Here is a 16,276-nt window from a genome sequence, read left to right on the forward strand (position 1 = left end):
GTGGGTCCAGACTGTGCGCGGGTCCCCGCCAGTATCACGGGGCTGAGGCCAGTGGCTGCTACCACCTGGGCTGCCTACAAAGGCGGTCCAGTGTGGAACTGCCCCAGCCCCACTGTGTGCCCAGGAGGACGGCAGTACGCACCACTGTCGGGAGTGCGAAGTAGGCATGGGGGCCAGGTTGGGGCTGTGTGCATTTCTGGCTGAACCGTACCTGCCAGGGTGAGTCTGGAACAGGCGGCTGTGTGCTGGTGGTGGTGGTGGGGAGGCACTGCAGGGCACGTGGGCTCCAGGCTGTTGCAGGGAGGGGGTGGATGCTGACCAGTTGAGGGAAGTGCACATGGGGGGCTCCCATGCACACCCCACCATACCACACCCTCTCCCACACACACAATCACATACCCCACAAACACCATACCCAACCACCACCCTCCCCCTACCCTCCTGCACACACACACACCCATGGGCCTCTGGGGGGAGTCGCACTCACTGCTACCTGCACACATGTGCCCACACCCTCCTACATACATACTCCCAGCCACCTTCTTCCTTCACAAACCCTGTACCCAGCCAGCCCCCCACATCCACACGTGCCCCCCACAAACTCCATACCCCTCCCCACCCCCACAATATACAAAAGTAAGACTTCATTTTGAGCTATTATGCAATTACTTCCATATACATGACACAAATGCACACAAACCAGGACAAAAATATCTTTTAAAAATAAAATTAAAATATGTTATTGTAGATGTTTGATTTTTAGTATATAATTTTTCTTCTGGTTCCTAGATAGCAAACCCCCTTCCCAAAAGGAGTACTTCTGGGGCAAGGGGAGGGACTGCTAGTGGCAAAGGTCAGGGGTTAGGGGGTGGGGCTTCCAGTTGCAAGATGATGACCAGGGGTGTGGCTATCCTTGTGGTCATGGACAGCTCGCCAAAACTCATTAAGCAGCCCTCTAGGTGAAATAATTGCCTACCCCTGTGTTAGGCCGTGTGTAGATGAAACAAGGGGCGTGTGTGCACAACACTTTAAAGGGGGGTAAATGCTTTTGCACTGCTTTAATGGTGTCGATGTTTGCATGCCTCAGTGGGGTATTGTGCATTAATTCCAGCTGCTGTAGAAAATTCAGCAGTGTAATGTGCCTTAAATGACTTGGGCTGCAGCAAATGAAAACTTCTCTGAGGACTTTTGCTTTGCTCCCCCTACAGCTGTGGAGCAAAGCACTAGGCTCTGTGCAGCTCTGCAGGAAACCCTGCAGGCAGCCTGGCAGCAGCCCAGGAAGGCAGGCTCTGCCCAAGAAAAGTGGTGAGCCTGATCTTTTCCCGCCCCCGCCCCCTACCTCCCTCTTGGAGCCTGTTTGCCCACCTGAGGTGTGTGGGGGCCTGGTGCTCCCCTCTGCGGCTGCGGTCCCCCCTGGGACCACTGGAGCCGGGTGCCTGTGGGTCAGTGCTGTCTGGGGGCAGGGAGGGCACCTCTGCTGTGGAGGGAAGCCCAGCCCCTCCTGCAGCCCAGGAACCACTCGCCCTCTCTCCCTGCTGCCAGAGAGGCAGGTAAGTTGGGTGTGCACACGAGATGGGGGTTTAATTGGCCCTAAATTGAAGTGGTGTATTTAAAAAACCCACTGCTTCAATTTAGGGCCCCCGTTTCATCTACACACCCTTAAATGCTAACCTTGTGATGGCCACCATCATTTACCATTTAGCTGTAGGTCTGAGGAAGAATGATTACCTGTATGAATTGGCTATGCCTAAGAATGATTCTTAAATTGACACATCAGTCCAATAGGACAGATATGCACATGCCAGCATTTCTAGGGCAAGAGGCCCAGACAGCATTGGTGAGATGCTTATTTCTTTTCAAAAATAGATGTGTCACTCTAATGGCAACCTCTTCTTTTTGTTTCTCCCCATCTTCTAATTCCTGAACATTCAGGGACAGAGAGATGGAGCAAGGCTTCCCCCCCACACTGGGTGATTTCCTAATAAAGTCACAACCACACTACAACAAATTTAGCCTTTGTTTTGGGTGGGTGCAGGGAGCAAACATAGTTCCCCCCATTTGATTCGGAGGTTTGAAGAATGTTGTATTTTGTGTATTTCTTGCACTGGATTAGATGGTGGTTGTCATTTGTGTTTATTTCTCTGTCTACCTACCATTGCAGTAGATGATGTCAAAAAGAGATTGTGTAGGGTTTACCAGACTGTACATTAGGTAACAGATATTTCTATGGGAGAGATTTGCATGGCTTACAATCTTTTCCAATTCCACCAGCATATTTCAGTCCTGTATTTTTAGTTAAAGTGACAAATTTAATTTGAAGTAACAACCTTTTCTCATTTTGAACTCGGGGTACAGAATATTTGTTGGTACAGAATATTTATTTGCTATTGGGGTTTCAGTAGTCCATATAAATGAACATCACCAATAAGCAACAGCAAAACTAGTGAAAAATACTGCTCGTGAAGTATAGACACAAGGCAATAGAATTTGAAAAATATGGTTGACCAAATTGTGGCTGTAAATTTTGCAAATGCATCCTTCAAGGCATGCGTTTGGAAGTCCTGTAATTACCTCAAAATTAGTGTAACTGTTTGTTGGGGGAAGGTGGGTGCAAATGAGGCACCAGTTCTAGGTGCTAACTTGGGGTGAGGGCACAAAAATAGCAGCCGTTACTGGTCTTGGCGACTACACTGTCCCATGCATTGCCACTGCTCAGGCCCCAAAATTTTCTGGCTATGTCCCTGTGCCCAGCTGACAAGACAAGGGTTTATTTGCATGGACACATGTGGAGTTTGCTTTGGTATTCATGGAGTTAACTTTCAAAATTTCTGCAGCTTTTATTTTGAAGCTAATTGAAAATTTGGGTCCACATCCTATTTCCATTTAACTCAATAACATCCCATTGACATTAGTTGGAACAGAGCTACAATCCTTAATGTGATGCTTTTTCTAGCATCTTAGAGCAAAATTATATTAATTGATAAAGGTTCTGCATTGCTTCATTTTTATAAGACACTTTCAGCTTTCCTGAAACTAAAATTGCCCACAAATCCTGTCTACATGCAGGCATAAGCAAATGTATGGTTCTTTTTTCATTAAGCTGATTAAGCGTTAGCAGCACTTAACTAGGTGATTTGTCTTTTGTGTTAAACTGGTCTTTATTTGCACCCGAATAGAATATTACCTTGGGGATGCCATTTGTTACAGTAGTTTATAATGAACAAGATCGGTATGTCCACGTGCTGGGGAGGAGGGACGTGAAACCCATTTTTTCCATGTATTTAACATCTCAGTCTCTTACTGGGTTTTAGTTCTTGCCTTGTTCTCTACAGGTGCAAGCAGATGACCTACCCTGATGACCTGCCCCAGATTTCGGTGGTGTTTATTTTTGTAAACGAGGCACTGTCTGTCATCTTGCGCTCTGTGCACAGTGTTGTGAACCATACTCCATCCCATTTGCTCAAGGAGATCATTCTGGTGGATGACAACAGTGATAACGGTGAACATTACTAACATCTGCTTTTTATTCTTATGTGTTTTATCTTGTGTTTCCTAATGGGACTGACATGTAAACAAAAACTACCTTGCCTGCTTCTATTTAAATGGAGTTTTCTAATATTTGCCTGAATGGGAATTCAGTCGGGGCCCATCTAAATGAGATGGATTGGGGAAATTCACAAATAAAACTTCTGATTTGTAAATAAGAAGTTGGATCTCAAACTGGTGACAATGAAAATCAAACTATCTTCCTTGAAGTCAGTAGGGTTGACCAGCTGAGGATCTGGTCCCATGAGCCCAGTAAGGTTGTGCTACTAAATTACTGAAATGACTCACTTGAGTAACTACATATTGGCATCAGTAAGGTTTGTAAGATCTAATATATTCTTGCATGAAATTCTTGACAGAATATAAAACTTTACCAGAACTGGGTGTTTTTTTTAAAGCTGCAGACAGTTTATTCAGTTGCCAAATTTTCACCAGGACAATATGTTAGTGAATAGCCCCAAATCTCAAATTTAACAGTTATGTTTAAACAGGAAATTGAGGCTACTGAGTCCTTCTGAGGATAGTGTCCTCTCTTGTCTACCTAGGGATAACTAGGAAGCAATTCCACTGAAGTCCACACAGTTGTTCCCAGTTGACTCGGGTGTGAGTTAAGATCAGAATCTGATTCTGAATTGTTTTGGTACTCGACATGTATCAGTTAGCTTGTTTGAATCAAATGACAAGAACGGGCACAAAGCCAATGGAACAATGAAGTCATGAAGTTAATGAGGACAAAAATAATGTGCGGTAACTAATATTAATCTTGACACAACTAAAAATATAGATCAGCATGACCTTTTCCTTGTTAACAATTATGTTGTAAAGGTACATATTCTTTTTGTTTCACGGTGTTTCTACCTAAGAAAAAAAATGAAGATTCAGTGTCTTCAAATAGCTCCAGCTAAAATAAGATCTCAAATATAGCATTTTCCTGCTAGCCCAGCAATTTAAACCCTCCTTTTTCAGACAGTAGTCTTTCTCAAGAACTTCAAAAAAGTGGGTCAGTGAGACAAACAAAGAAATAAAATAATAATAAAGATGATAATAAAACCCACACCCAAAAGTACAAGACATAGAAGTGCTTGGTCAAATTCTACTCTCACTTACACCAGTATGATTGTCAAGTCATGATTTTAGTTTACTGGGGTTATTCAGGACACTGACCAGTGTAAGAGAGAGCAGAATTTGAGTCGGTGACTGCAAGTAGCTTTCCCCACTGCTTTTCCAGGTAATTAAGGATGAACCACATTCTTTGGTTTGAATGGTAATTGTTCTATTCTGTAATGTGGAGAGCCTCAACAGACGTCCCTAATGCCATGGAGGCTACCACAAATGTATTTAGTGAATATATAATATCTAAAATCTTGTACGTAAAATTTAGTCTAAATAATAACAAGGCTGAGGCTTTTTAAAGAAGCAGATAACAATTTGTCTCTCTATGAGCCTACTGAAAGGAAGCAGCTGGTGAATTTGGACTTGCATGTCATTAAATGAGGTCAATGGAACAGAGAAGGGGCCTGGTTTTTGATTTTCAGTGCCAGGTTTCGTTTTAAGATGAAGATATATGTGGTTACAGCTTCTGAGTGGCATCTAAGTGCAAACCCTTAAGCTCCCAAGTCTCATTCTGATTTGGCTCAGTGAAGGCATTGGGAAAATTATCATTGGCAAGTGTAAATCAGAATCGCCTCCACTGATGTCAACTGAGTGACAGTGGTACATGGTCAGAATTGGGACTGCAACTCCAGGCACCCAAGAAGTTGTCCAGGGAACTTGTAAAATTATTATTTTGGAACTGATTCAAGCTTGAATTTCTCTAAACAATGGACAAAATCCCAAGTCTCATATTGAGCCCCAATGTCTATAAAAGCCAGTTTCTACAATCTAATAACCAGACTGCATCAGGGGAGATGTAAAGAAACACCTCAATTCCAAGCCAAGGCCTAGGGATTTGGCCTGCTTACGTGAGCAGAATTTGCCAATTATTTGGAAACAGCTAAACTTCGGGATTTTTTCCCCCTGTAGTCTTAAAAATGTTTGCTCCAGGATAAATCGGAATGAATTAAGATGCTCTGTTCTTGGTTGGACTCTCTTTGAGAGCGTGCTTATGTTTCTATTTGCAGTTGAGCTGAAGTTCAATCTGGATCAGTATGTCAATAAGAGATACCCAGGCCTGGTGAAAATAGTGCGTAACAACAAACGGGAAGGACTGATTAGAGCCAGAATCCAAGGCTGGAAAGCAGCAACCGCTCCCATTGTTGGTTTCTTCGATGCTCATGTTGAGTTCAACACTGGCTGGTAAGACATGTTGATGGCCACATGCCTGTCTGCATTCTGTACTTCCCACTGGGAGATCAGTGCTATTACACTGTATCTTGCATCCCAAATGCTTGAGACTTGTTCAGTCACAGGGGAGGCAGGAGAACTGCAGGGATGAGCTCACAGGAGGCTGATGTTACAGCTACATTAGCAATTTAATTTTAATAATGCAGCCCTGTAAATTGTGGAAGCCTTCTGCAGTAGCTACTAGATCCACTAAAAACTACTGTTCTCATTTTCATGTGGTTCAACATATCAGGAAGCATTTTTACCTTGAAACTAATCTGGTCTCTCTGAAGTTGGGTAATGGGGAAAAGTCTTTCAAGCAAGTTCTGTGCTCAGGACAGATGGATTCTTTTTAAAGGACATTTGCAGATACTTTCATTTTGTTTTATTTTGTTTATTTTCCACTGTCATTAATTTCTTGTTCTGTTTACTCTCTGTAGGTCATTTCCCACTAGAAGCTTGAATATAATTTCCATATACTTTTTTTTCCCTTCTTGTATTCACATTGGGGGAAATTGATTTTTTTTTCCCCTTTGTTTCTAATGGGCCTTGAAATTAGCATGCCTCACTTTGTTAGCATCCTGTTTTCCAAGCCAGCGGCACTGATGACATGAGCATAGCTCTGAGTTTAATGGGTCAGATCCTCAGCTAGAGTAAATCTTCAGAACTGTGCTAACTTCTGTGGGCCCAGGCTGCTTGAGCATTTTACTACTGTCAGTTCCTCCATGATTCCTGAGGAGCCAGCAGAAGGGGAGAACAAAAGCAGACAAAATCATTTTAGTGTAGGTTATACCAGGCTTTCCTGTTCTGAGATATTTTAGTAAATTCCCCAGTAGTTTTCCCTACTAGTAGGGTTGTGTGAAGCTTCGGTCCCTGATTCGATTTGGCAGAGATTTGGCTTGATTCGGTAGCCGAATCTCCGAATCCAACTCCAATCAGGAGACCCTTTAATCTCTCCGAATCCAATTGGAACCCTTCGAATCGATTCGGAGAGATTCGATGATTTGGACATGGACACAGCTTTAAATGTTTTTTCTACGTACCTCAAGGTACGAGGCAGCTTGTCAACGCTGCGATGGTGGGGCAGATGGAGCGTCCCACAGGAGTGCGGGAGGGTCCCAGCACGCTTGGCAGCAGACTCAGAAGTGGACCAGAAGCACTTCCAGTCTGCTTCCAGATCTGCTGGGGAGTGCACGGGGGGGTCTCCCCCATGCCCCTCCAGCTTGGCGACTGGTATCTTCTGGGTCTGGAGGGGCACCTGGGGCCATGGGGGGCCCCCCAGCGCACTCAGTGGTGGACTCGGGCGTACTTCCGGTCCACTTCCGGGTTCACCGCCAAGCATGTGGGGAACACCCCCATGCTCCTGTGGAACGATTTGCAGTGTTCACGAGCCACGCTTGGTACCTTGAGGTATGTAGGAAAAACATTTAAAGCTGTGTCTGTGTCCAATTCGCTGATTCTCTGAATTGGCATCAAATCTTCATATTTGGATTTGGCCAAATTGAATCACTGTCCTCGATTCAGGCCAAATCTGAATTGAATACAGCCCATTTTCACACACCCCTACCTACTAGAAGTAAGTTCTGAATGTCCTAGTAGGCACTTTCAGCTCAGAAAGAACTAGTAGATATATGCTACATAGTAGGAACATCCATTCTTCTTCTCGTGTCCTTGTCATAAACTAGATGTTTTTTCCAGAATTGTGCACAAGCGATAGTTTTTTCCATTATTGTAATGAGGTCCTCTTTTGTATAGGTCTCATAGAGGAGTCGGCAATGAGCAGGTGCTCCACACTCTGTACTTCAATGCACTCGCATATATCCGTATTGTTAGAGTAGTCCCGTTTAATTATGTTTGTTTTTGATCTTCCAGTTTGCATGCACAGGCAATTTAGGCATCACCATGTTGGCCAGTCCAGGTCAGCCACTCTGGAAAGGTCCTCATGGGGTTCCAGGTGCATTTCAGAGGACCTGATTGCATGTAATCTTTCCTTCCATAACCTCAGTCATGCCCTGTCAGCTGTTGTGTTCAATGGTGCAACCCTGGTCACAAAACTTTCATGCCTTAAGCTGTTTAGTTACTTCTGTGTGACCATAGAGTGGATACCTAGGGTCTTCATCTACATCCATTAAAAAACAAAACAAAACAATGCTATTGTATAGCAACTGTGTGCATTTTGGCTTCCTTCTGGGATGAAGTTTCCAAAAAATGATAAAAAGTAGCTCTAGTATTAGCTAAAGAGGAGGTTTTTGTTGTTGTTTTGGTAGAGATGCCTGCAAAAGATGTATTAATTATGGGAGGGGGTGTACATTTGCATCTCAAAAGTCCTTATCAAATGGAAGATGAAATAAAGTAAGGTGTACTGTATGACTACTGATTTGACTTGGCTTAAGTTATTTACCATCCCGCACTCCAGTGACCATCTGAGGGCCATTCTAGTGTCAGTTGTAACCATTTGAAAGTTGCTTGCGCTTTGCTTTTTAACTAGTATGTACAATGTGACTTTCAGTGTTTATGCAAGGCAATGGACAGAGACCTAGGAAATCTAGATGGCTTTTCATTTAGCACCTAATGCAGCCACAGGTCAGTTTTCTCTCCTCTGCATTGAAGGAAACAATGCTTACCACTTTTGTAAAGCACTTTGAGATATGCTGATGTAACTGGCCTGGGTCATAGCATCATAGCAAAATAAGGGAGATGTGTCATTGTTTCCTTCAAGCTTGTTGTTTTTTATGAGCATTGCGAGGGGCCGAGATTAGCATGAAAAGGACCTGATGTAGTGAATGAGACTTTATGTGTACTTCATAAAGGGCTTGCTGAAATGCTTCTTCCCTGGTATAAGCTTCTCTCAACAGATGTGTTTAATTCTTATTACCACCATTGAGCCTATCTCTGCAGCTGCTTGGGGGGATGGTTTCCTTCTGAAAGAGCTCTGCTCATTGAGTAGCAGCAGAAAACTAATGAGTACACCAAATATACATCAAAAGCATAATGTAGCTCATTGCTTCAGAATCACAGATGGGAGCCAACCTTGTTCCTTTATCTTTCTTCTCCTATTCCTCTTTCTCCTAAAAACTTAGATCTGCCTTTCAGCTATCTCAATCACCCTTTCTACCTTCCTGTTTACCCCCCACTTTCATTGCCCCCACCCTCATGGCCTGACAAAGTAGCCACTTCTCTTGCTTTTCTCCTCCCATCCTTCCAGCTGAAATGGATGTGAAGGAGGTCCTCGAGATTTGTACCATTTAATATTCCACATGAGGTTATTGTCTACAGGCACAAGAACACCATGTACCTTATCCTTCATCCCAGAAGGAAGCCAAAATGCACACAGTTGCTATACAATAGCATTGTTTTGTTTTGTTTTTTAATGGATGTAGATGAAGACCATGTACTCCTATCCTTTTACAGTATGAAGTTTGAGGGAGTCTTAGGGTGTAGACAATTTAAATGTTTGCATCAGTTTAACAAATAGGGGACAGATAATGTAACTTTGCCCAAGCTGGTGGAGAGTCACCACTCAGGGGGCAAAAGTCCACTGGTGTAAGTTACACCAGTTTAGGTTTCATCTGTCTGTGTCTATCCTAGGGTAGCCATTTGCTGAAGGCAAATAGGCTACCACCACCTACTGCTCTCCTACCACCTAGTGGACTGGTCCCATAGTAGGCACCTCCTGTGGGATCTGCCCTGGGATAGTAAGTAACACTGAGGCATGTATAGGTCTGCCCCTGCCCTGAGCCAGGCTAGAGTCCTGAATCTTCCTCACACTGAAGCAAAGCACTGCCCACTTCCTGTATCCACCATCAAGGTCTCAATCCTGACTGATCAATTTTTCTGTGTTGTGCATAATAGGATTCTTTGGCTTCTAGTTGTTGAAAACTGCATACGTTTCCTTTGTAAGACAATTACAGTGGCCTTTTCTCACAGCAAGAGGCTCCAGTTTTTCACTCAGTTTGTCTCCTAACTTGACAAGTGGGAAAATTTGTAATGTTGCCTCCTAAGGGCTGGAAGAGGAGGGTCTTCCAGTCTGAGACCAGGCAAGGATTGAACAGGTTTTAACTCGTGTGTGTTGACTTTCCTGGCTCCCCTGTGCAGCTCTTCCAGTCAGTATTGCATGGTCAGCAATTCTTTGGTGCAGCAGTGGCACCCATGTTTCCAACCACAGGGTGTGCCAGAGGAGTGATACCCAACCTTGCTTCAGTTCTTCTGTCATTCACTGTTTGTTTATGTGTTTTTTCTGTGCTGGCCATCGCTGACTGCAGGGTCTGTGCACCTCCATGTGTTAATAGATGCAGACAGACACACACACGGTGCCCTCGGCAAGTACTTTTACTGATGGGCGAAGAGGAAGACTTGACTTGCCAAAAGCCATGCAGAAAGTCTGTGGCAGAACTAGGAGTTGGACTCAACTCCTGAACCCCAGTCTAGTCCTTTAACTACAAAACCCATCCCTTCATCTCTGTATTGTCATTGCTGAAACCTGCACCAAGCTGTGTGGCAGTGGACTATCAGCATGGCAGTTCGGCAGGGGAGCTATAATGCCACTAATAGGGTTCTGATGCATATTCTAACTACAACCATGATACTTTTACATGGAGCCAAAGATTCCCTGTCAATTTTTAGCCGTTGGTTGATATGGGAAAAAATCACGTACAGAGCACAGACCATCTCGGCTTGTCAGTGGAACTACCAGGCCCAATCTGCTTTACCCTCTGCAGGTTAATACTTATGTAATCACATTCATTAGGGAGAGGTATAGAGAAATACCTCATCTTTTTCACATGAAATATTCACAGATTGGACACTGACCATATTTCCCTTTAAATAATAGTAGTTCTCGACACATTTGAGATTTTGCATTATATTGCATTTTACCGTATTATACTCTTATAGCTTAGCTCTCCCAAGATGCTGCTTCTATGCTGAAATACAGTCTTGGAGGAGGTAAAAAAATATTCTGAAAGCTGGCAAGTTAAATTAATGATTGAATTATTTAAACTGTGCTGTGCCTAATTGCTGCTTTTTTGCCTCTCAGGTACTGAAGTATATTAGCATAGACCAGAGATTTTTCCATTGACCTTTTCCCCATAAGACTTTTGGTAGTGTGAGGTGATATTATTACTCTGGCAGTAATAAGTGGAAAGAACTGGCTGAAATGGGTGTGGTTACCATGAATTGTCAAATGGAGCTTTAAATTCAAAATACGCAAGGATTTCACCATCTGGTTCTTAGGTAAAATTCTACCTGTCCCATAGTGTGTCCCGTAGTAAAAGTCCTGCTTCATTACAGAACCCAATATTAATGGAACCAGTAAAATTGTAAAGGTTGAGAACTGCAAATATGTACCAGATCCAGGTCTGGAGCCACACTCAGTCCTGTTGGCTCTTCTAATCTACAGCCATTAGCAAAAGGGTAATCCCCAGATGAAAGAGAAGTGCCTATGCCAGCTCTCTGTCCTCTTCCACAAGCAGCCCTTTGGGGAAGGTTTGCACTGGGACATAGCAAGGTAGAGGGGGAATGGCTGGACTGCTACTGTGCCACAGTTATTCCTGGTTCTTGGTGCAGCCCATTGAAAACCTTGAGTGTTGGGGGTGACTCAGAATATCCATGAAAGACAAAGCTTCCCCCTTCTGAGTCATAGGAAAGTAGGGCTGAAAGGGACCTCATGTGGTCTTCTAGTCTAGCTTCTACTCAAGGCAGGATCATCCCTGACCAAGTGTCTGTCCAATCTGCTTTTGAAAGTTCCTAGGGATGGAGATTCCACAATTTCTCTTGGTAGCCTGTTCCAGTGCTTGAACACCCTCAAGTCAGGAAAGTCCTTCAAATCTCCAGCCTCCTCTTGCATCTTGAGGCCATTGCTCCTAGTCCCACCTCCTACAGCCAGAAAGAAAAGCCTATCACCATACTTTTGTTTTTGGGAAGGTTTTCTTCACTCAAATCCTAGTCCATTTTATATGCCAGAGACACGTCTAAAAGAGGTAGGCAGGTTGAACATAACAACGTTCCATGTTTTGGTCTCTCCCCCTATTAAATTAATTTCATGGGTATTTTTAATTGTCCGTCCTCTTACCTTTTTTTATTGGTAACCCATGCAGTGGGAAGACAGAGCAGTACAATATTCTTTGAATGAATTTTAGCTGGGAAGAATAAATGGGAACAGATGGTTGTGCTGAGAGGATACAAGGGGAGACTGTCTGGGCTGAGACGTTGTGGGGAAGTCTGCAAAAATAATTTGGTGAACAGAAGGCACAGGATGAGGTCATCATTTTAACAGTTTAATGGTGAGGCAAGCAGTACAGGCCCGCTCTTGCCCTCCAGTACATCTGTGCAGCCTGTGCTCTCATCCACAGAGCTATATATTTATCTTCAAGGACAGAACTGAGCCTATATCTGTTTCTACTGTGTCTTCACTCAGCCTAGCTATGCTTTGCATTCATTTGTTCATGCAACACTGTCTCTGCTTTATGCTGTACCTGTTTTCCAGTTAAGCAAGGCACAAGTGGCCTGAGTCTCAGGCCGCTGCACAAAAGTTGTTAATTGTATTGCAGAAGATGTAGAACGTTACACAGCTTCCCATCCTTGAAATGGTGCAGGAGAGAATAATATAACCAAGAGGAAAGAACTTGACTAAAGTTATACTAGGGAGCAGGGAGAAAGTGTTAATAAAGAGCTGAGGGTGTTAATTCTGTGGCTGGCAAAGAAAAGGTGTTGTGCCTTTGATACTCACAGTGAACGGCAGAGACCACAACATAATGCAGCCATAAAAAGAGTTCTGGGATCCATAAAAGGAGACATAATGATACAGTATTACACTTCCTTCCTATCTTAAGAATTACTTTTTCACCCATCACAGAGGTATCTTAAGTATTTGAATGGAGTTATGCAGTATTGCACTAATTAAGGTTGTGCTAGAGAATGGAGTGTTGTAATAAAGAAGCAGTGGAGTAAGAGTATTTCATCAAGTGATTTCAATATACAAGAGAGATGGAGAGAGCTTGACACACAAGAAAGGTCCTGGAATATAAGCTATGTCTTCCACAGATCTGTGATGAGCACAGTCCATCATTAGAGATTATCCACAGAAGCAGGAGTGGTTTAAAATATACAATATGTGAACCTTAATGAAATAAGAGCCCAGGAACACCAGGTCTAGGGTTAATCTTTTAGAGGTTCCTTTTGTTATGCTCGTGTATAGCACATTGTGTTGAACTGGGCATAAGCAATGGATTCCCAGGAGGTAAGGCAATGCAAAAGGCAGGTTGATTTCTTAGTTATCTATCGCAGCCTCTGCTTCACTTGACCACTTGTATTACATTACCTAAAATTCTCTTCTGGGTGGCCCTGTAGGATAGTTCAAAGATACCATGCACTTGATATACTTTGTTATACACTTAACCAAAACATCCCAAGGACCACCATAGATTTATAGAAAATTAGAGTTGGAAGGGACCTCAGGAGGTCATCTAGTCCAGCCCCCTTCACAAAGCTGGACTGTGCCCAACTAGATCATCCCAGCCGAGGCTTTTGTAGCTGGGTCTTAAAAACCTCCACGGATTGAGATTCCACCACCTCTCTGCGTAACCTGTTCCAGTGGTTTACTACCCTCCTTGTGAGAGTTTTTCCTAATATCCAACCTAAACCTCCCTTGGTGCAACTTGAGATCATTGCTCCTTGTTCTGTCTTCTGCCACCACGGAGAACAGTCCAGCTCCATCCTCTTTCAAGCCCCCTTTCAGTCTTCTCTTTAGATTAAATAAGCCCAGTTCCCTCAGCCTCTCCTCATAAGTAATGTCCCCCAGCCCTTGAACCATTTTTGTTGCCTTCTGCTGGACTTTCTCCAATTCATCCACATCCTTTCTGTAGTGGGTGGCTCAAAACCAGACACAGTACTCCAGATGTGGCCTTACCCATGCTAAACAGAGGGGAAGAACCACTTACCTAGATCTGCTGGCAACGCTCCTACCAGTGCAGCCCAATGTGCTGTTAGCCTTCTTGGCAACAAGGGCAAACTATTAGCTCATATTCAGTTTATTGTCTGCTATAACCCCCAGGCCCACTTCTGCAGAGCTGCTGCTTAACAAATTAGTCCCCAGGCTGTACCACGGTGTGGGATTGTTCTGTTCTAAGTGCAGGAGTTGGCACTTGTCCTTATTAAATTCATGAGATTTCTTTTGGTCACATTTGTCACGGTGTCTTTGAATCCTAGCCCTACCCTCCATTGTATCTGCTACTCCCCCCAGCTTGTGAACTTGCTGAGGATGGACTCCATCCCATCTTCCAAGTTGTTGATGAAGATATTGAACAAAACCAGCTCCGGGACCAACTCCTGGGGGAATCCACTTGATACCAGCAGCCAATTAGACATCAAGCCATTGAATACTACCCTCAGAGCCTGATGATCTAGCCAGTTTTCTATCCACCTTACAGTCCATTCATCCAGCCCCATATATCTTTAGCTTGTCTGCAAGAATGTTGTTGGAGACGATATAAAAAGCCTTGCTAAAATCAAGGTGTACCACATCCACTGGCTTCCCACATCCACAGAGCCAGTCATCTCATCATAGAAGGCAATCGGGTTGGTCGGGCATGAGTTGCCCTTGGTGAATCCATGCTGACTGTTCCTAATCAGCTTCTTCTCCAACTGCTTTGAGATGGATTCTCCATGATTTTCCCAGGGACTGAGATGAGCCTGACTAGTTCCCTAGGTCCTCCTTTCCCCATTTCTTAAATACGGGCACTATGTTTCCCTTTTCCAATCATCCAGGACCTCTCTTGATTGCCACGAGTTTTCAAAGATGATAGCCAATGACTCTGCAATCTCATCAGCCAACTGCCTCAGCACCCCTGGGTGTTTCCCGCCCAGCCCCATGGACTTGTATACATCCAACTTTTCTAAATAGTCCCTAACCTCTTCTTTTGCCACTGTTGGCTGTTCTCCTCCTCCCCAGACTGTGCTGCCAGGTGCTGTAGACTGGGAATTGACCTTGCCTGTGAAGACTGAGAGAGAAACAAGATGAGTACTTCCACCTTTTCCACGTCATCTATCACTAGGTTGCCTCCCCCATTCAGTAAAGGACCCACACTTTCCCTGACCTTCCTCTTGTTGCTGACATACTGTAGAAACCCTTCTTGTTACCCTTCATATCTCTTGCTAGCTGCAACCACTTGTGTTTTGGCCTTCCTGATTTCATCACTGCATGCCCAAGCAATACCCTTATACTCCTCCCAAGTCATTTGTCCAAGTTTCCATTTCTTGTTAGCTTCCTTTTTATGTTTTAGCTCACTGAAAAGTTCCCGGGTAAGCCAAGCTTGTCTTCTGCCATACTTGCTAGTCTGCCTGCACACTGGGATGGTTCATTCCTGTAGCCTCAATAAGGTTTCTTTAAAATACAGCCAGCTATCCTGCACTCCTCTCCCTCTCAGACTGGCGTCCCAAGGGACGCTGCCCATCAGGTTACTGAGCAAGTCAAAGTCTGCTTTTCTGAAGTCCAGGGTCCTTAATCTGTTGCTCTTTCCTCAGGATCCTGAACTCAAATCATCTTGTGGTCACTGCTGCCCAAGTTGGTATCCACCTCTACATTCCCCACCGATTCTTCCCTGTTTGTAAGCATTAGGTCAAGAAGAGCACAGTCCCTAGTTGTCCAATTCTTGCACCAGGAAGTTGTCCCCAACACTCTCCAAAAACTTCCTGGATTGCCATCTACCATCACTTAAGATCCAGTTGAAATTGGTAAGGTGGCATTGTGTTTGGTGCCGGAAGTAAGACCTGGCTGTCTTCAGTTCTCTGATGATATGCCTTTTATGATCACTCTGTACAAGCCTGAGATAGCAAGGCTTCCATGGGGGATTGGTTTAAGTATAGCTTTTGGAAAGAAAAGGACACAGGTATTTATCTAGAAAGCCTCTCTTTTTCCAGACCTTTTACCAGTCACTTAGGATGAATTCAGGAGCTTAATGGAATATATGTTTCAGACAGCAAAAGTGTACTAACATTACTTAGTTGAATAAAGGGAGAAGCACACGGCATATGCCATGTGGCCTTTCAGATTTATGGGGCAGTGCCAGCTTACATACAGAGGACATGCCAGAAAAGCAGCTCCAACTATTCATCTACCTAAACAACCTAGAGTGTTCAGTGAAGCATCCTCAGTGCTTTCCAGTGGTGCAGAAAAGAGCTATTCACATTTGGCAGCCGAATGGCTGATCTTCCTCTCCAGCAGGCATATTATGCAGCGTTTGCTCTATTCTGGCTGGTGGGGGCTGCAGGTTTGAAACCTCGAAGGGCAGTTCAGGAATGCTGATAGAGATGTTGGGTAGAACAGATGGGGGATTTGTCTCTCCTCTTTGAGTGCTAGGAAGTGGGTTTGATTTTTTTTTTTTTTTTTTTTTTAACATTCTGGGGGCTCTTC

General features: G+C 44.0%; 1 protein-coding gene across 1 annotated transcript in view; it reads left to right on the forward strand.

The window, feature by feature from the left end:
- The window catches only part of GALNT9 (polypeptide N-acetylgalactosaminyltransferase 9), a 313,695-nt gene that overhangs the window by 95,842 nt on the left and 201,577 nt on the right, over window positions 1-16,276 (forward strand). The window contains exons 3-4 of the mRNA XM_019507030.1: window positions 3,333-3,499; window positions 5,667-5,841. Coding sequence (XP_019362575.1) covers window positions 3,333-3,499; window positions 5,667-5,841 — 342 coding nt within the window. The remainder of the gene's footprint in view (window positions 1-3,332; window positions 3,500-5,666; window positions 5,842-16,276) is intronic.

This window comes from Gavialis gangeticus, unplaced genomic scaffold, assembly GCF_001723915.1.
Source record: "Gavialis gangeticus isolate Ggan-Ray unplaced genomic scaffold, GavGan_comp1, whole genome shotgun sequence".
NCBI classification, from domain to species: Eukaryota; Metazoa; Chordata; order Crocodylia; family Gavialidae; genus Gavialis; species Gavialis gangeticus.